Raw genomic sequence first — 21,221 nt, 5'->3', positions numbered from 1 at the left:
AACCTGGGACCCTTCAGTTCGCAGGCCGACGCTCTATCCACTGAGCCAAACTGGTTAGGGCTATTGTATTATTTTCCATATGAATAACTGTAGACCCACTTTTGCCCTGCCCTGTAGTCTTCCATCCTTCGGACTTCCTTTATTTAACCAGTTCTGCAGTCATTTCCAACTTTCCTCTATTGTAAACTAGGACAAAACAGGAATAATTGCTGTGTGCGACATACAAGTTAAATTGCAACCAAAGTAGAAAAACATTTTCCAATTCTGAATTAAGGCCCCATCTTTCTCTGCAGGAAAACGAGGAGAGAAGGGTGACCGGGGGGACGTGGGCCGTGGGCACCCCGGGATGCCTGGGCCCCCGGGGATCCCAGGTAAGACCTTGGCCCTGCCCAGCAGCAGTTCTATCCTTCAGCTCTGGGATTAGTGACCCACAGACAACTGGTCTCTTCCGGGGAGAACTCATGCTCAGCCAACTCAGTGCCAAGCCCCAGCTCTTGCATCCCATTGGCGCACCCAGGAGCCTCAGGCTGGGGTCTGGCTGGGAACTGGACAGCTGAGGACTTCCTGGGTTGTACCAAAATCTGCTTCATGGAGGGAAAGGAAGGGCATGTGCTCCTGAGATTCACTGTTTGGGGGCTGGGATTAATGGACAGGCACATGTGACTCTCTCAACCTATGTGTCTGGGGCAGAGCTCCTTCTTCGTGTGGTGTCCTTGGCTTCATTTTCCCCATCTGAAAAAATGACCAGTTCTAGAGCCAAGACAGGAGCAAGCCCTGATGTCTTGACCTTCTCCCATTCACAGGACTCCCTGGCCGGCCTGGCCAGGCAATCAATGGCAAAGATGGAGACCGAGGGTCCCCAGGAGCCCCGGGAGAGGCAGGCCGGCCTGGCCTGCCAGGCCCTGTGGGGCTGCCAGGGTTCTGTGAGCCTGCAGCCTGCCTTGGAGCCTCAGCCTACGCCTCTGCACGCCTCACAGAGCCTGGATCCATCAAGGGCCCATGAGCAGCAGGCCAGGACAGAGCCCAGCAGGCATCCTGGGGGGAAGAATAGGTCCCCTCTGGATAGACATGCAACCCATCCCTCAGCCCAGGAAACTAGCCTTCCTAGGACCTCTCTCTGGGACCCAGGAAGGAGTCTTGAGGAAAAGAAAATTCTAAAACATGAGGGAAGGGGAGGGCATTGGAGTGAAAAGGTGAGGCCAAAGGACAGGGCAAGTGTCCCTGGAGAGTCCAAGCTCCACAGAGGATGGGGTGGCTTCCCTTCCTGGAGCATAATTCAGATGTTACCAAAACAAGCAGCTCCTTAATTTGCGCCATCCTCCACTGGCCATCTTGTCCCTGGGGCAGGTGAACTGAGGTCTCCGCTGGTTCCTGACCCATTTTATCCCCTGGGCTTCCTGGGTGACTGCCGATAGGTGGCCATCCTTAAGCCATCCCTACTCATTCCTCCCTGCCTCCCTCCTGAGTATTTAAACACCCCCTCCCTTCTTTCTGGCATCACCGTCTCCCATCCTCCCTCCCCTCGATCCATACCGGCCCTTCTGTAAATAAAAGCCCACAACTTGGGTACAAACCAGGATGTGAGTTGTTGGGCTTAATTTCTCATGGATTGGGGCTGGGCCACCGCTGCCTGGGCAGGATGGGCAGGGGCTCCACTCCAGAAAGGGAGGGCAGAGGGTGGGGTTCCTTCACCTGGGCACATCCCGAATTGTGAGCGTTAGGATGGCACCCCATGCTTGAGGGACATCTGATGGAAGAACCTGGGGATGGTCAGGACGGTGACCTGCTGTGTAATTTTGAGCAAATCCCTTCCCAGCCTTTGTACAGCTGGGACAAGGACTCAGCCAGGTGTTATTGGTCCCAGGAGAGCAGCGGTTTTCAGCTGGTGTGCTGTAAGAATGTTTAAAACATGCAATACCTGGCTACTTAGTTCAGGGGCACTACCTCTTTTCCTTTAGATTGTCAAATTAAAAAATGACAACAGCCAACACAACAGCTGCCTGGTGTGACCCTGTCTTAAACCATAAATATACGTCATATAATAGAGTTGCATCTTATTGGTCATGTGTACGTGATTGGTTAATTCTTGGTACCAGAAATCCTCATATACAAGTAAGTCCCTTGATTTTTTAAAAAGTCACTTTGGAGCAAAAAGAGTAGGTAATTACTATTATTATTTTGTAGATCAATCAAAATTATACCATTTTGGTCAGATTGGCAAAAATACATTTTTGATGTGCCACAGAATTTTATTAATAAGTTTGTGTGTGCCATGAGATGAAAAAGGCTGAAAATCGTTGCAGCAGAGCATACCTGGTGTCTTGCCAGGGCCTGGCACACAGGAGGTCCTCTGTGTTTCCACACCTGCTGTGTGCTGGCCCTAGGACAGGATCTGGTAGCAAAATATTAGAAGACTTGGTTCTGACTTTCCAGGGGCTCCCAGGCCCATGAGAAAAGACCTGGACCTGCATGATGAGAGCAGAAGTGACAGTCCCACCATTTCCACTAAGGGGACGACGAGGGGAGATCTAACCTGTGCCCCTGGGGGCTCCCAGCCTCAGCTTTGTAGGCCAGCAAGGCTGCGCCAAGCAGCAGGAGCAGGGAAGGGGGTGGCAGGTGTCTCTGATGGAAGGTTTTGAAATTCAGGGAATAACCAATCCCTTTGCTCCGTTATTGATTTGGGCTTTTTGTTGCCCCAAATAAAACCTTCTGCAGCCCCAGACCCTTCTGGAGACACAGGACTCCAGACTGAGGTCTGCGCATTTTCTGAAGTCTGGGCCCTCCTCCATGTCACCTTAAACTTGGCTTGAAGTTCCCACCTATGCGAGAGCATTCTTTCCTCCTCTGGCCAACAGAGGCAGAGAACTCCGCTGACCAGCCCACCCTCTCCTCTCTCTCCCCGAGTTCCTACAATGGCCTGTAAGTCCCTGTAAAATCTGCTTCATCTCTACTCTTTGTCTCCTGTCTTCCCAGCATACTCCGTCCCAGCCACGCTGGTCGTCTGGTATTTCTCAAACACACCAGGCTCGCTCACACATCAAGGCCTTTACACTTGTTCCCTTCTTGGGACGCTCTTCCCTAAACATCTGCTTAGGTCGCCCACTCACTTCTCAGTTCTTTGTTCATTACCTTTGGCGATGTCTTTTTATGACCACCCTATTTAAAACTGCAATCCCACCACCACCATCACACACAAACACCTCAGGCCCTCGTTTCTCTCCAAGACATGTATCACCGTTTAATATCTATTTTATATATTTTGATTGTCCCCACTAGAATGTTAACTTCATGAGGTGGGATTTTTCTATTGTTCCTTTATTAATGTATTCCCCAGCACCTAGAGCAGAGCTTGTACAGAGTGGGGGCTCGATATTTGTTCACTAATAACAGATGGAGAAATGAAGGCTCAGTGAAGTTTCTTGCCCAAAGTCTCACTAGTACATGGTATGTTGGATTCTAGAGCCCTGGATCTTACCCTTAAGTTATACACCCCCTGTTTATCAACCATCATCCAGAGAGCCACAGGGGAGCTCTGATCCAAAGGCGGAGGCTGTCATTTGAGATTCTGGCTTCATCCTGCTCACTGGTGCGGCGGGTGGGGGCGGAGGGGAGTCCTGGTTTCACAGGTTTTTAGAACACACGGGGGTAACCCTAGCTGGTTTGGCTCAATGGAAAGAGCATCAGCCTGGGGACTGAAGGGTCCCGAGTTTGATTCTGGTCAAGAACATGTTACCTGGGTTGTAGGCAACCAATGTGTCTCTCTCACAATGTTTCTGTCTCTCTCTCTCCCCTTCCACTCTCTAAAAATCAATGGAAAAATATCCTCAGGTGAGATTAACAAAAGAAATACCTATATAGAACACATGGGGCTATCTTCCTATCTGACAAACTGTTTAGGAAATCCTCCTCCCTAGCAACCACCCTGGGTAGTATTGTCTGAACAGGGCTACGCCATGCCTCGATGGGTCATTTCTGCCTTCCCACCGAACTGTACTTAGCTTGACACACAAAGTTACTCATTCACACCATTGTGGTCTTGAATCAGAAGTTTTGGATATGAGTTCTCTGTAATTTTCTTTGTATAGCACCTAGGACAGAACTTAAGGCCCTCAAGTGGTACTGAGCTTTCTGCTAAGGATGACAGAACACTCAAAACAGTCAAAGCTACATAAAGTATACATGTACAAAAGAATCCAAAGGATTGATGAAAAAGGCCAAAGAAAGAAGGCTTCCTCAGGGAGAGAAATACTACATAAAGGATTGGGGTTGACAATGAGAATATAAAGGTAAAGGGCAAGGTGGGACCAACATTGGTACTAAAACCACTAAATCCCTGGGATTTTGCTCCTATCCTAAATAGAGGCAGAATTTACTAGCAGCTCTCAGACGTCAGTAAAGGCCAAGACAAAGGCAGCATACACACAGAGCTGACTCTGCCTTAAATTCAGAGCTGAGCCCCACTGAGGCCATGCTATTTTACCTGAGGCCTTGCTCTACTTCATTCTGCCCCTGCATACCCACCAAGGGATGCAAAGTGCCACCTCTTTCCCTCTTTGGTTGGCCTCCCTACTCCTTCCCCTAATTGGGCAAAACTCAGGAAGCTACCAGGATGCTCTGGCCTCCCCTATGCCTCTGCCATCCAGACGTTGTAGGTGACCAGATGAAAACAATTACATATTAATTATATACAATTAAGCTAATTACTGCTACATATAAGGAAGACCAAAGAGGCAGCTGAAGCAGACCAACACAGGCCCAGGACAACTGGAAGTCATGAAAGCGGAGAAGGAATGGTTCCGAATGACGCTTGAGAAAACACTGGTAAAAATTTGTAACGCTCTGACACACAAGTGCAGCAGGAGGTAGATTGTGAAGAGGCCTGTGTGAGTGAGGCATGGTGATGGCGGCAACATCACTCAGCATCAGGGCTGTTTCTTCGTGTCCTAGCAACTCAGTTCTCTAGGTAATAAACAAAGCTAGGTGACAAATGACGCACACATTTTGTCAAATCAAAGACAAAGTACATCAATCTGTAATTGGCAATTTTTAATGTTTCATTTGTGCAGAACTAAAATTTGTGTTTAAAGGCACAGAAGGGAGGAAAGGCAGTTAACACAGCATGGATCCACGACAAAGCTGGATAAAACCACAGGACTGCTCCTCTTTAGCCTTAGGGACATAAATAATGCTGTACTAAACTAGACAGCACTCAGTTATGAGCTGAGCAAAAGACTTTCTGGCCACATACCAAGGGTGCACAGTAGATCCCACTTTGGAATAAATGCCCAGAAGGTAAGCATTACCCGTGGGTGGCAGTTTAGCCACAAAGTTCTCATACAGGAAGTGTACAGAGATTTGAAGCAAACATGCAGCTTTTTAAACTTAAAGAGAATCTTTTGTGACATTTGTTTTAAAAAGGAAAAATTATCTGCATATCAAGAAGTGTAATTTTAAAAAATGCAACCAGGCTCGATTAAATAGTACTTACAACTTATTAATAAAAATTATAAAAATAAAAACCGAAACTCTTCTGCCCTTGAAAGAGATAGAAAACTATATATTTTCCTATAATATTATAAGAGAATCAGCATTTTTACCCTTACATCTCTTAAAATATTATTTCTCTTCTTTCCACATTCTATCATTTTAAAAATAGCAAAATCTGTTCAATATGGCAAATTCTGCCAAGTGAAAGGATATACCACCTATTGAATAAAAGAGTATGAATGAGGAAAAAGCTGAATGTTCTGAAAACAGATCCATTAGTTTACCGCTAGTGGATCTGATCATACTAACCAGGTGGAAGGAAAGATAAAGACTAAGATTTTCTTAAAAACAAAACTAAAACCCAATGATTCGAAACATTCTACACATAATTTCAAAGCACTATTGGAAATTCTTGATCAATGTGTAGCAAGAGAGGGAACAGAGAAATTTGGTAAAAAAATAGGGCATATTTCTAACCACTTTCATTTAAACAACATCAGCCTTACCAATTATCTTTCTTCCTCATTTAAAACACTGATTGGCCAGATTAAATCATAACAGCATGAAAGTAAAAATGAGTCTCAACTTGGGTATGAGCACAGTGCTTCGAAAGCAGTTTCTGTATTACAGATAGGACTCCGAGGTGGTGTGTCCTCTTTTAAATATATGCCCCCAAACACCTTACATGGCTCAAAAAACTTACAAGTTGATGGCCCTGGCCGGGTAGCTCAGTTGGTTAGAGCATCATCCCCACACGCCAAGGTTGCAGGTTTGATCCCCAGTCAGGGCACATACAAGAATCAACCAAGGAATGCGCAAATAACAACAAATCAGGGTTTCTTGCTCTCTCTCTAAAAATCCACTTAAGATTTTTTTCTACAAGTTGATGGTAAATTCAATGTTAAAGTACAAGCCTTAAAACTTCATCCAGTGTTTGCATTGAGAAATGGATTATTAAAATAATTTTTAAAATGGGATTAAATATATTTAAATCTGGACTTTTCTGTACTTAATAGTTTTCTTTAAAAAGAAAAGTTTAAAAACATCAAGAGCCGGAACATGCTGTCAGGACAGAAATAAGTAGAAATGCCGTCAGTTGCAGAAGCTGGGCAACTCAGTCTTGTTTAGAATTTTTCAAAGCTTGAAGTCTCTCTATTAGTGGAGGGTGGGAATAATGCCACATGGAAAATAGCCAGTCAGAAACAGGGAATCCCAAGTTATCTTTGTTTAGTTTGATTAAAGCAGAATATAAGTCTTTAGCCTTTCCAAGTTTCTTGGCAAATGCATCAGCTTGAAACTCAAATCTGCGGCTCAGCACTGTTAGGCAAAAAGAAAGAACCTGAAAAAATAAATAAAAGGGTTTTAACCACTGCCCACTTCTTTGTTGTCACTGAAGGTTTCAAGAGCTAAGACTGTAGAGGAAGTTCTGCTCAGGATAAGAGAAACAGCAGGCTCAAGAAAGATCACTAGTACTCAGGGAACCTAGGATGAGGGAATTATTATATATTGAGCTTTCCCCCCACCCCAAGCAAATATACCAGAAACAGATATATATCCAAATGATCCTTACCAAAAAATACTAATTTTTAAGAATCTGCTATTTGTCAGGCATTTTACATACTCCCCAACCATCTTGCTCCTGTTTTACAGGAAGGTGAAGCTCAGAGAGGTTGATAACTTGCTCGAGGTCACACAGCTAGAAGGTGGTAGTGCTGAAATTCTCAGTGACTCCAAAGCCCATGCACACCACCTTCCTCAGAGACAGAGTGAAGGCATGATCACTTATGTTCAGACTCCTTTTTTCTCTTTCTAAAAAAATACTCTTGATCATATATCTACTTTTAAAAGATAATGAGAATCTTTACTGAGAATATTCTAAAAAATATGCTACAGCTTCTAATAACAATCTCAAAATGGAATTTTCTAAAGTGTTCTGAGCTATGGAAGTGTTGTTAGAATATCCACTCTCCATAGGTGACAGCTATGAAGGGGACAAATTTCATCTGAAAATATAAATTTCTGAGGGAAAAATAACTTCTTTGTATACTGAAATGTTGCAGGTTGAATAACATGATATTTAAGATAGTTCTTAAAATACTTCAGCATTAAAACAAACAAAAGTCTAAAATGTCTCTCGTTTGTCCTCTTATTTCTACTAGCAAATGTAAGTTTCAAAGTAAAGTCTGGGAGTTCCTAATACATTCTAACACATGTTCAAAACCTAAAAACTGAATTCTGCCTGAAAATTTTTTCCAAATCTTTAACATACTCTTCGGGATAGAGTGTGTGTATTTGAATCTCACTGTAACACATAAATAAAGACATAAGCAGTTACTAATCTGCACCTATCTACTCTTACGTAGGTTTCCAAACTCTTCTTAATTGGGCAATTTTCCCCAGAAAAATCTCTTTCCTATCAATGACCTCTTAAACACTGACATTACAAATAAGATTTTTTGTTTAAATATCTAGTCTTTTTGAAACAAATCTTATGGGCCCTCCAAGGTTTTAAAAGTTGGTATCTTTGCCCTAGCCTGCGGACTGAAGGGTCCCGGGTTCGATTCCGGTCAAGGGCATGTACCTCGGTTGCAAGTTCAATCCCCGGCCCAGGCCCTGGTCAGGGCGCATGCAGGAGGCATCCAATCGATGTGTTTCTCTCACATTGATATTTCTCTCTGTCTTTCCCTCTCTCTTCCACTCTCTCTAAAAATCAATGGAGCCGAAACCGGTTTGGCTCAGTGGATGGAGCGTCGGCCTGCGGACTGAGGGGTCCCGGGTTCGATTCCAGTCAGGGGCATGTGCCTTGGTTGTGGGCACATCCCCAGTGGGAGATGTGCAGGAGGCGGCTGGTCGATGTTTCTCTCTCATCGATGTTTCTGGCTCTCTCTCTCTCTCCCTTCCTCTCTGTAGAAAATCAATAAAATATATTAAAAAAAAGTCAATGGAAAAATATCCTCTGGTGAGGATAAAAAAAAAAGTTGGTATCTTTGTCGATTAACCACTTCAAATTACTTTACTACCTCACATATTTATTTAGACATTTTTTGAAGTGAACTCAACTACTCAATTTAAGGAAACTAACAAAACAAAACCCCCTTGAGGAGCCCAATTAAATGCCACAAAGGATAACTACTAACACTACTTACAAGAGGACCTTTCTCCTCAGTTCCTTATACCTTCTAAGGTAAGTTCAAACCTAAAAACTGAATTCTGCCTGAAATTTATATATAGTAACTCTGACCTAATGGGAATGATTATCTGATTCCCCAGTCTATGGCAGGTTAAAGAACATTAGAAGGGAGAGTGACCATAATGGAAAGTCACATTGATAGCACCAAGGATTATTAGCCTGACTGTGAGGGAAGACAGGAAAAGTAAGTAAGTAAGTAAGTAAGTAAGTAAATAAATAAATAAATAAATAAATAAATAGCACAACTGCTGGAAAGGCAGGTGGCCTGGGCTCATCAGGACACACAGCTCAGTGTCCTAAGGCACCACAGAACTGGGATGGAAGACAGCAACGACAATGCCACCACCAGGCAGTCTGCCACCTCTAAGCAGTAACCAACTGTGTAAGGCATTTTATAAATACTTCCCATAAAACTTATGATCTCAGTTCTCTGGAACATTTGTTTACTTTATGTAGACAATGCTATATAAATATGATCTGTTCCTCTCTTTCTTTTCTGGTACCTTACTTACCCTGCTCCTCCTTTTTATGACGAAATAGAATTCATTTAGTTTATCTTAAAACCTTGAATCTACAACTTGTCCCAAGAAAGTATTCTTCTGAATGGAGAGATCTCAAGATCCCCAATGTTACTTCTTGGTTTAATTTGGAAGCCTTATCAAATATGACTTGTGTATCATCGGATTTGTTAATAGTCTCAGTAATCTTTGTCTAATATATATGGAGTCCCACTACGGAGCAATCACAGAGCAGTGGTTCTTAAGCTTCACTTATCATAAACTAGAGGCCAAGTGCATGAAATTCTGCACTGGTAGGGTACCTAGCAGCTGCTGGCCAGGTACTCCCCCGCCGCCACCTGTTGCCTGCCACCGCCCCCTGGTCAAACTCCCGGACAACCCTGGCTGAGAGGTACATGCCCTTGACCGGAATCGAACCTGGGACCTTTCAGTCCGAAGGCCGACGCTCTATCCACTGAGCCAAACCGGTTCCGGCAGAGCAGTAGTTCTTAAGCTTCACTTATCATAAACTAGAGGCCAAGTGCATGAAATTCTGCACTGGTAGGGTACCTAGCAGCTGCTGGCCAGGTACTCCCCCGCCGCCACCTGTTGCCTGCCACCGCCCCCTGGTCAAACTCCCGGACAACCCTGGCTGAGGGGACAATTTGCATACTAAGCTTTTATTATATGGGATTATCTAATTCTGATTTTGAGGGTGTGGAGTAGGACCCTAAGGCTATTTTGAAGCAGGTGGTTAGAGAGCACAATCATACAGCCTCCCTTATCTAGCCATATACCCCCAATTATTTGTTCTATCCCCTCAAACATGGATTTTCACCCAAGCATTGGTAAATATGTGGTTTAAGGCACAGCATTCCATCCACCAAGACTCTGAGATATAAGTTACATCAAGGTTTATACTACTAAAGTCTAATTCTCTACTTTTTCCCCTTAACTGTATGCAAGCTTTGTTTATTTGGGCTTGGGTTTTTCTGCTACTTTTTTAAACTGGCCAGGAAATCAAGGGACTAAAAGACTTTGCTTCATTTTCTTGTTAAAAACTATAGTTTTTGTGTGTTTTTTTACTACTCTAGGGGTTCTAGATTTGGAACAGGCAAGGGCATATGTGAGATAATTTTAAAGATTATACATTACCTCATTGTACGGTGAAAAAATAAACTGGAAGATGATCAATAGTCCAATTAGAGTGGGTTGGCTGTCAAAAAAACCAAATGCAGCAAAAAGCTCCTTTCGACCAATTAATGCAGCAAACAAGAAGAAACACAGGAAAGAATTCATCTAGAAAGGACACAAAATTTCTAAGTTATTACTAAGCTGATTTCACTGCAGTACCAAAAAGTGCAATAAGACATCATGGTGTGGCCCTAACCGGTTTGAGCGTCGGCCTGCGGACTGAAAGGTCCCAGGTTCGATTCCGGTCAAGGGCATGTACCTTGGTTGCAGGCACATCCCCAGTAGGGGGTGTGCAGGAGGCAGCTGATCGATGTTTCTCTCTCATCGATGTTTCTAACTCTCTATCCCTCTCCCTTCCTCTGTAAAAATAAAAATAGATAAAATATATTTAAAAAAAAATAAAGACATCATGGTGTGAATTTACGAATGGTGTTAGTGTGCCCTAGGCAGTTTGGCTCAGTGGCTAGAGTGTCGGCCTGCAGACCAAAGGGTCCTGGGTTCAATTCTGGTCAAGGGTACGTACCTTGGCTGCACGCTCTTCCCCCAGCCCTGGCCCTGGTCGGGGCTCGTGTAGGAGGCAACCAATCAATGTGTTTCTTTCACATTGATGTTTCCTCTCTGTCTTTCCCTCTCTCTTCCACTCTCCCTAAAAATCAACGGAAAAATATCCTTGGGTGAGGATTAACCAAAAAATAAAAATAAAATAAAATAAAAGGAAATACTCTCCATGAGGAACTTTAAGCAGTTTATATCATCGTTCACTCAGTCTGGAAGCAGAGAGGGAGAGAGGGTCTAAGCTGAGGCTATATATACTAAGTCACTAGCAGTGGACAACTAATAGTTTGGCTGGATCAGGGCTTTGGAACAAACTAGAGGATGGCTAACAAGATCTGGAAAAAAGGGATGTGGGAAAACTTCCAAAATTAGTCCTGAGTGTGTTAAATCTGTGGTCTAAGGTGAATGTTCACCAAGAGTCCCACAAGAGGAGGCTCTCAATGACCAGGTGGAGAAGATGCCTGCTTTGTCACTCAAGAACTTGGTTGAGGGACTCATGAACAAAACAGCCAAGGCGATAGGGATGGAGTCAGTGCGCTAGTCAACAACATAAGACATCCCCCCACTGGCTCCTGCTAGGTGCCCAATCTCAGGGGAGGCAATCAACCCCAGCCCCAGTACCACACCTTAGGGACCAGCCCACAACCTCATATGAGGTAAACTGATTCCACTGGACCCCTACTGTCATGAAAAGGGCAGTGATTTTCCTTATTAGACTGAACTTGGATTTATTTAAAGTCTTACTCACTGATGTGTGTATCCATACAACATAGCTTCAAGCCAAGGAACTCATTTTTATACCTAAAGATGTTAAGGCAACAGGAAAGTACCTACAGATTCATACATTTTCCAATATAATTCATCACCCAGAACCACGTGGCTTTTAGAAAGGTATAAAGTCCCACTTAAGATTCAGTTAAGCCCATAATTGCTCGGCTCTAGTCAACAAGATGCAGTGCTATTTCACCCAGAGCCTGCAAATGTGTGGTCACTCTGTGGGTTTAGAGGTATTAATACCCAAAGGAGGAAGGTTACAGGAACTGTTATTTTCTTCTTTATATTCACTACACTTTCCAATTTCTTATCAATGGATGTATAATGACTTTTAAATGAGAAAAAACAAATATTTTTATAAAAGCATTTTAATGTCCAACTTACTTGAGCTCATTTCTTTTGCTCTTACAGTTCCCACAGTTTAGTAACTCAGGAGGTAGTGATGACGATGGTGATAACCATAAACACTTTATAGTACTTACCAATTTTCAGGTACTACTATAAACTCTTAACATATATTAACTCATCTAATACTTACATTAGTCCTTTGAGGTGTTACCATTCAAAAAGGGAATGGAGGCAGACAGGTTCAGGAAAGTGCCTGAGGTCACATAGGTAGTGAGTCAGGGAGCCGTGCTGTGAAGCCAGGTGGCCAGGCTGTACAGTCTGTCTTAACCTCTCTACTCTATGATCTCTCATACCTGCCATACTTCAAATTTGACTATCAATGCCATAAAAAGAGAACTGTCATTCCAAACTTACCTGGCTAATAATGATATTTTTGACTGTGTGTCCCAACTTCCAATGCCCCAGTTCATGGCCTAGTACAGCAAGGACCTCCTCATTATTGCATCCTTGTTTCTTATTCTGAATCAAAGAACAAATTGAAAATAAATGATCAAGAAACTTCAAAAAGTTTATACCTTTTACCCCAGTAAGAGCCCATATTTGATTCTAACTTAAGGAAGCAATCTGACTTTTGTGCGAAACTGTTCATTTACTTAACAGAACATTCTCTAAACCACTTATATTAGACACTGAGTTAAGCACCAAGGAGAGAATCCAGAACAAAACATATTTGTTGAAGTTTATATGCTGATTTTCTGAAGCTTACATCCTAATTTAGATTAGGAAAAAATATAATCTTTATCAATAGACTACATAAATAAATCATGACAATGTCATATGACAGCCATATTATAAATCCATTATTTTTTTATATATATATGGAATGCTTCACAAATTTTGTGTGTCATCTTTGCACAGGGGCCATGCTAATCTTCTCTGTATTGTTCCAATGTTAGTATATGTGCTGCCAAAGCATGCACAGAAATTTTGTTTTTAAAAAAATGGGACATGGGAAATTGCTAATGATGAATAGTGTCAAATAATAATTATATTACAGATACATTAGTAATGTTTTCAAAGATTATGTTCTGAGATGGAAAAATGATTTCATTAGGTGAAGAAAGTAGGAAACAAAACTAAAAACACTATATAATTCTAATTATGAAAAAATGTGAGCCCAGCTGACATGGCTCAGTGGTTGAGCATTGACCCATGAACCAGGAGGTCACAGTCCAATTCCCGGTCAGGGCACATGCCCAGGTTGCAAGCTTGATCCCCAGTGGGGGGCGTGTAGGAGGCAGCCGATCAATGATTTTTGTTCATCATTGATCTCTCCCTCTCTCGCTCGCTATCCCTTCCTCTCTGAAATCAATTATATATATATTTTACCCCAGTAAGAGCCCATATTTGATTCTAACTTAAGGAAGCAATCTGACTTTTGTGCGAAACTGTTCATTTACTTAACAGAACATTCTCTAAACCACTTATATTAGACACTGAGTTAAGCACCAAGGAGAGAATCCAGAACAAAACATATTTGTTGAAGTTTATATGCTGATTTTCTGAAGCTTACATCCTAATTTAGATTAGGAAAAAATATAATCTTTATCAATAGACTACATAAATAAATCATGACAATGTCATATGACAGCCATATTATAAATCCATTATTTTTTTATATATATATGGAATGCTTCACAAATTTTGTGTGTCATCTTTGCACAGGGGCCATGCTAATCTTCTCTGTATTGTTCCAATGTTAGTATATGTGCTGCCAAAGCATGCACAGAAATTTTGTTTTTAAAAATTAGGCTGTGACATGGGAAATTGCTAATGATGAATAGTGTCAAATAATAATTATATTACAGATACATTAGTAATGTTTTCAAAGATTATGTTCTGACATGGAAAAATGATTTAATTAGGTGAAGAAAGTAGGAAACAAAACTAAAAACACTATATAATTCTAATTATGAAAAAATGTGAGCCCAGCTGACATGGCTCAGTGGTTGAGCATTGACCCATGAACCAGGAGGTCACAGTCCAATTCCCGGTCAGGGCACATGCCCAGGTTGCAAGCTTGATCCCCAGTGGGGGGCGTGTAGGAGGCAGCCGATCAATGATTTTTGTTCATCATTGATCTCTCCCTCTCTCGCTCGCTATCCCTTCCTCTCTGAAATCAATTATATATATATTTTACCCCAGTAAGAGCCCATATTTGATTCTAACTTAAGGAAGCAATCTGACTTTTGTGCGAAACTGTTCATTTACTTAACAGAACATTCTCTAAACCACTTATATTAGACACTGAGTTAAGCACCAAGGAGAGAATCCAGAACAAAACATATTTGTTGAAGTTTATATGCTGATTTTCTGAAGCTTACATCCTAATTTAGATTAGGAAAAAATATAATCTTTATCAATAGACTACATAAATAAATCATGACAATGTCATATGACAGCCATATTATAAATCCATTATTTTTTTATATATATATGGAATGCTTCACAAATTTTGTGTGTCATCTTTGCACAGGGGCCATGCTAATCTTCTCTGTATTGTTCCAATGTTAGTATATGTGCTGCCAAAGCATGCACAGAAATTTTGTTTTTAAAAATTAGGCTGTGACATGGGAAATTGCTAATGATGAATAGTGTCAAATAATAATTATATTACAGATACATTAGTAATGTTTTCAAAGATTATGTTCTGACATGGAAAAATGATTTAATTAGGTGAAGAAAGTAGGAAACAAAACTAAAAACACTATATAATTCTAATTATGAAAAAATGTGAGCCCAGCTGACATGGCTCAGTGGTTGAGCATTGACCCATGAACCAGGAGGTCACAGTCCAATTCCCGGTCAGGGCACATGCCCAGGTTGCAAGCTTGATCCCCAGTGGGGGGCGTGCAGGAGGCAGCCGATCAATGATTTTTGTTCATCATTGATCTCTCCCTCTCTCGCTCGCTATCCCTTCCTCTCTGAAATCAATTATATATATATTTTACCCCAGTAAGAGCCCATATTTGATTCTAACTTAAGGAAGCAATCTGACTTTTGTGCGAAACTGTTCATTTACTTAACAGAACATTCTCTAAACCACTTATATTAGACACTGAGTTAAGCACCAAGGAGAGAATCCAGAACAAAACATATTTGTTGAAGTTTATATGCTGATTTTCTGAAGCTTACATCCTAATTTAGATTAGGAAAAAATATAATCTTTATCAATAGACTACATAAATAAATCATGACAATGTCATATGACAGCCATATTATAAATCCATTATTTTTTTATATATATATGGAATGCTTCACAAATTTTGTGTGTCATCTTTGCACAGGGGCCATGCTAATCTTCTCTGTATTGTTCCACCGACAGGGGGGGGGGGGGTGCCTTTTTTTTGTAAACACACTTGTCTTCTTGCTTTATTGACTCTTCAACAGAGAGAAACAGATGTTTTCCAGATTCAAGCCTTAAGAAGCTACCACGATACACTGAGGGCAGTAGCTGTTTGACGCCCTGCATTTGGAAATAATGTGGTTAATGTTTCCTCCAGGGAACCAGTAAGTTGTTTAAAAGCCAAGCTGAGTGTTTCAAGTGACTGAAGTGACCACAATGTGAAATCCCATGGCACTTGTCCCGAAACCCCATCTCCTCCAGTTACAGAGCAGATCCTGTCCCTTGTCACCTCATGGGCCAGAGGGCGCCCATGCACAGCCCTCCCTAGTTAGGGCATTGCCATTGCTCTGTCTGGTCCTCACAGAGCCCCGAGAGCGGGTTTGTGCTGTCGCAGTGCTCCCCACCTTCACGCCCCCGACCCCCGTAGCTGAGGAGACCTGGGGAGGGAGTCGTGCCCCAGGTCACACAGCGTGGACTCAGGAGGCAGAGCTGGCCTCCACGCGTTCACACGCCTTCTTCTTCTCGCTAGTGTTTAGTGAGTGGCCACAGCAGCTCTTTCAATAGAAGTCTTACGTAAGGAAATGTCTATTCCAGGGAAAGGAAGCCTTACGCAATGAGGTGCCTGCTTCCTGGAGGCATTTCGCCCCAGCTCCTCCCCTCCCCTGGCCCTGTGGAGAGGCACTGAGCCTTCAGGCGGCTGTGGCCAAAGCACGCGTGGGCCTGTGCCGAGTCTCCCCCGCCTCTGGGTGGCGGTAAATCTGTCGTTTTTGTAAGTGGCAGGAAGCAGTTGGCTTGCCTGCGACTCTCCTGTGTGTGCCGTTGAAATCAGATGCAGGACTGAGGCAGAGAGAAGGTTTGGATATCAGGCCGTGTCTCTTCTCTCTGCTGCTCCCGGAAGCTTAAAGGGCAACCTGTATTTCTCAGAGGCTTACGATGCTTCCCAGGAGGACAAGAGTCAATGCCAAAGCCCTTACCTGGTGTGTAAGCAGGGAGCCCAGTTTTCTTAATTTTTGTCCATGTCAACACGCAAGGCCTCAGGCCCATGCATTGCATCCAACAAACGCTGAGTGCCTACTGCATGCCAGGACCAGGCAGACACAGGGACGACAGCTGTCACTCACATGGACTCATCAGCGCCCTCCCTCGTGGACCATAGATTCTGTGGAGAGGCTATCCTTAGAGAAACAATATCATCAACAACAAATATTATAACTTAACAAGTACAATGGACCTTTGAACAGCATGGGTTTGAACTGCTGGGTCCACACAGATATTTTTCAATAAAAACCTGTATTATTTTCCATCCGAGGCTGGGAATCTGGGGCTGCAGCGGGCCGGCTGTGCGCATTGATTTATGCCATTTTATATGGGGGCCTTGAACATCTTTGAATTTTGGTATCAGTAGGATGGGGGCTGGGGTGGGACAGGAACCAATCGCCTGTGGTTACCCAGGTACACGTGTAGTTAAGTGTTTAGGGAGTCAAAAGCTATCCGTGGATTTTGACTGCAGGGGTCAGTGCCCCAAGCCCAGCACTGTTCAGGAGTCGGCTGTACTGAGAAGGAGCAGAGCAAGGAGTGGAATGGTCCTAACGAGGGGTGAGGGGACTGCTATTGCTGCGCGGGGTTAGGGCAGGCAGTCTGAGCAGGGGCAGCACTGAGACAGCAGCCCTGCGAGGAGAAGGTGGGACGTGCTGGCAGAGGGACTGGCTGAGCGGAAGCAGGGAAGTGAAGGAAGGGTCCGTGGACCTGGTGAGGCTGGAGGCCAGGAGTGGCTCCATCATGTGGGGACTTAGAGGCCATGATGAGGATCGTGGTTTTTATTGAAGGCAAAGGAAAGGCCATTGAAGGACTTCAAGAAGGAATGACCAGATCTGACTTAAATTCTAAGACAATCACTAGCTGTTGGGTGGAGAATTGACTGGGGAGAGGAAAGAGTGGGAGGTGAGGGAGGCCAATTAGGAAGCTCTGTGCTGTTTCAGGGAGGTGAGTGGGCAAGGCAGCAGCAGTGCAGGCGACACTAGGAATGCACATCTGTGTGGGGAGGAACTAGAGGATGACAGAGAAGGAGGGATTGGCCCACGAGGCGTGGTCATCCGGGAGAATAGAGGTTTAATTTACTGAGATGGGGTGATGGGGTTGGAACAGGTTTAGAGAGAAAACCCAAGAGATCTGTCACAGATATCTTTCAGTTATTTATTGCTGCATTAAAAAGAACACCAAAACTCATGGGCTTACAGCAGCATCAGTTCTGCGGATCGGCTGGGCAGAGCTGGCTGGTTTGTGGTTGCTCCTATGGGGTCTCTCATGTGGCCACAGTCCGCTGGCAGCTGGGGCTGGGTATCCAAGATGGCTTAGTCACATGTCTGGTGCCTCTGTGGGGACAGCTGGAGGCTGCGCTGGGCTGGGACACTGGGGTGGCTGGGCCTCTCCTTCTCCGAGAAGTCCCAGGACCACCCCACAAGGTCTCTCTGGGAAGGCAGTTAGATTTCTTATGTGGTAACTCAGGGCTCCCCAAAGTGCCAGGCCAGGAGCTCAGCTTCACCCCTCGTGTCACAGCCACTCCCTGGTCCAGCTCAGATTCAATGAGGAGGAGATGACAGGACCACCTTTCCTGGCGGGCAACCTGGGTGCACTGTCCAGTTGGCATTTGAGTGTGAGCCTGGGGTTGGGGTGAAGTCTGGACAGAGATATGCATACATCCGATGTCATCAGTATGTAGATGGCACTTCACGCTACGGGAATAAGACGGAATGTGTCCCGTAGAGCCTGTGAGTGCAGAGGGGCTCCAGGGGCACCCTCAGTCAGGGCTGTCAGGGCGGAGCAAGCTCCGAGGAGAGTGGACATCCACTGGGAGGAGGAACACTTGAGAGAGCATAGTTAAATTCAAGAGAGGAACATCTTCAAGGAGGCTGTGGCTGACCCTACCTGCAGGCAAAGGTCAAATAAGATGTGACAGAAGCGACTGCACCTGCCTGCCCATGGAGTCCTGGGCAGGAGCACCCTTGGAGGGAGGGTGGGCGTGTACCCAGGTGCTGCTGACGGCAGGAGGAGAGCTGGGTGGGAGATGACAGCTATGAGATACGCCTTCCAGGCGTGTGGCTGCGGGAGGCCTGCAGGGGCCCTCCCTGTTGCCCCTCACGAGTACAGGAGCCGGGCCTCTCTCAGCCGCTCCTGCTGCTCCCTTCCCCCGTCTCTCTGCTCATTGGTGATTTACACGCATTGGAAACCTGACAAAGGAAACCATTGCTGTTATTTCTCTTGGCAGAGACTGCCTGAGTCCTCGTTCCGCCTCAGTCCCCAGCTGGCCAGTGTACCCAGCGCAGCTTCCATGAGGAGGAGGGCAGGAGGCGGTTTGGGTTCGGCCTAGTCTGAGCTGTTGGCTGCTTGGTCAGGGGTGTGGGGAGGGTGCAGTTGCAGGGCAGGGGCTGAGGCGGGAGCTGGCTGGATCACCCAGGACTGTATTCCGTATGTTGCACTTTTCCAGTTGGATTGTAACTGTTTTATAATATTGGTTTTCTATTTTTATTAACACAACCATTAATTTAAACAAAATTCCATGACGAAGCCCATTAACACGGCAGGTGGAAGCTGGCTGCTCTGTGCAACTGTCCTGGTGGGTGGAGCCAGGCCTGGAGGCTCCTGGGACCCTAAACTGGGCAGCTACCCCCAGCCCTCCATCACCTGGCACCTCGGGGCTCTGGGAGACCTGGCATACGTGCGGCACCTTTATCCTGCTCTTTTGTGCTTTCTAAAGAGAAATGACTTTCACTTCTTTTTAAAAATTTTATTTTTATTGATTTCAAAGAGGAAGGGGGAGAGAGAGAAAGAGGGATAGAAACATCAATAATGAGAGAGAATCATTGATCAGCTGCCTCCTGCACGCCCCTACTGGGGACTGAGCCTGCAACCCAGGCATGTGCCCTGACAGGGAATTGAATCATGCCCTCCTGGTTCATGGGTTGACACTCAACCACTGAGCCACAGCGGCCGGGCATGACTTTCATTTCTTTAATGCATTTGGGACTTGCGCAGTTGGGAGGCATCTCCTCCCAGTCTGGATGTGGAGATGGAGACTTCCCAGAAGCACTTGCTTCATTCCACATCTCCGGCGCTCAGCTGTAATCGAGTTTACATCACACAGGCCTGGGGATGGTCATGCCCACCGGGACTTGTGGCAGAGATTATGTTTCCAAACCTCATATCAAATATAAACGTGAATAATAAAAGCAGAACAAATCCCATTAAAGGAGCAGAGAGGAATTCATTTTCATTCCTTTGAACTTCTGTCAGTGGCCCCATTGCAATCGGCTCTGAGTGTCCTGGTGAGAAATGTACGGACCTTTGTCTCATGGATGAGTCTGTCAGGCCTCATATCTAATGAAGGAAGACCAGAACTCTGTGTGCAAAGGAAAGGTTAATTCTAGGTGGAGTTTACTTAAAGCACCTGGGTAACATAAGGTCTTCAACTATGATTTTGCAAAAGACATGAAAACCCTTAGTCTTAAAAAATGAATAAATCTTAAACATGAATGATTCTGATACAGTCACTTCATAAAAGTCCAGGAAATATTATTAGGTAAGGCCATTTTGGGGAGGTGCCAATATAACTTGGCAATATGGCCCTGAAATGTAGCTGTCTGAAGAGGCAATCGAATATAAGGACAGTTAACCTATCTCATAGCAGCTAGACTCTCAGATTTCCCATGTTTTGAGAAATCTTTCAGTAGCATGAATCCAGAGCACTCACGGTAACCCCTCATTGGTGAGCCTACAGTGGGAGTATTGGGGGGGCAGGTGATAAGGAGGGGCCCATGGCATTAGACAGCAACAGGCAGGCAGCAAGGTACACATTCTTGGGTGAATATAAGAGTCTTGCTTGTGTTCTCACCCAGAGAGACCATTTATTCACTGACTATGCCTGTTGATTGATTTAACTTAAGCTATTAATAATTTATTGAGGAACTAAAGGCCCGGTGCACAAAATTTGTGCATGGGGGGGGTTGTCCCTCAGCCGCTGCCTGCACCCTCTCCAATCTGGGACCCCTCGGGGGATGTCCGACTGCCAGTTTAGGGATTGGGCCTAAACCAGCAGTCGGACACTTCTCTCACAATCCGGGACTGCTGGCTCCTAACCGCTCCCCTGCCTGCCAGTCTGATCGCCCCCTAACCACTCCCCTGCCAGCCTGATTGATACCTAACTGCTCCCCTGCTGGCCTCATCTCCCCCAACTGCCCTCCCCTGCTGGCCTTATCGCCCACAACTGCCCTCCCCTGCTGCAACCTGCTTCCTCCACCGGGATCTGCCTCCACCACACGTCGTGGAGCCGCAGGACTCCCAGACCTCACTGCGTGGAGCGGCCGCCGGGCCCCGCCTCATCTGTGTGCACAGCCATCTTGTGGCGGCCATCTTTGTGGCAGCCATCTTGTGATGACATCGCACACGAGGGCGCGGGGACCACCTAGGCTTTTATTAGTATAGATTATATATATATAGTAAATGTCTAGGTAAAAATACATAAACCTAGAAAATAGACTGGAGGTATATCAAAATATTAACAATAGTTTCTTCTATATGGTAGAATTATAGTGATGTTTAACTATTTATATCTTTCCTATATTCTAAATTATCTACACTAACAAAAGATAAACATGCAAATTGACCAGACCTTCGCTACACCTTAAGCCATGCCCACCAGCCAATCAGAGCGACTATATGCAAATTAACCCAACCAAGATGGCGGCCGGCAGCCACGGAGCTGGAGCAAGCAGGA

The 21,221-nt window shown here is 44.6% G+C and overlaps 2 protein-coding genes across 3 annotated transcripts in view; one reads left to right on the top strand and one right to left on the bottom strand.

Moving 5' to 3' along the window:
* Positions 1-1,989, top strand: part of COL9A2 (collagen, type IX, alpha 2) — a 14,098-nt gene extending 12,109 nt beyond the window's left edge. Inside the window, exons 29-30 of the mRNA XM_014541499.1 lie at positions 294-371; positions 804-1,989. Of these exons, the coding sequence (XP_014396985.1) occupies positions 294-371; positions 804-1,003 (278 nt within the window). The 3' untranslated portion in view covers positions 1,004-1,989. The remainder of the gene's footprint in view (positions 1-293; positions 372-803) is intronic.
* Positions 1,990-2,243: 254 nt separating this feature from the next.
* Positions 2,244-21,221, bottom strand: part of ZMPSTE24 (zinc metallopeptidase STE24) — a 46,647-nt gene continuing 27,669 nt past the window's right edge. The window contains exons 8-10 of one of the 2 annotated variants that reach the window (XM_014541598.1): positions 12,460-12,564; positions 10,330-10,473; positions 2,244-2,465 (exon numbers count right to left, since the gene is read on the bottom strand). In XM_014541598.1, coding sequence (XP_014397084.1) covers positions 2,253-2,465; positions 10,330-10,473; positions 12,460-12,564 — 462 coding nt within the window. In that variant the 3' untranslated portion in view covers positions 2,244-2,252. Of the gene's footprint in view, positions 2,466-5,025; positions 6,827-10,329; positions 10,474-12,459; positions 12,565-21,221 lie in introns of those variants that run through there. The other variant, XM_005868657.2, reaches the window with a different exon arrangement.

This window comes from Myotis brandtii, unplaced genomic scaffold (genome assembly GCF_000412655.1).
Source record: "Myotis brandtii unplaced genomic scaffold, ASM41265v1 scaffold274, whole genome shotgun sequence".
NCBI lineage: Eukaryota > Metazoa > Chordata > Mammalia > Chiroptera > Vespertilionidae > Myotis > Myotis brandtii.
This window is presented reverse-complemented; position numbering and strand designations above follow the sequence as displayed.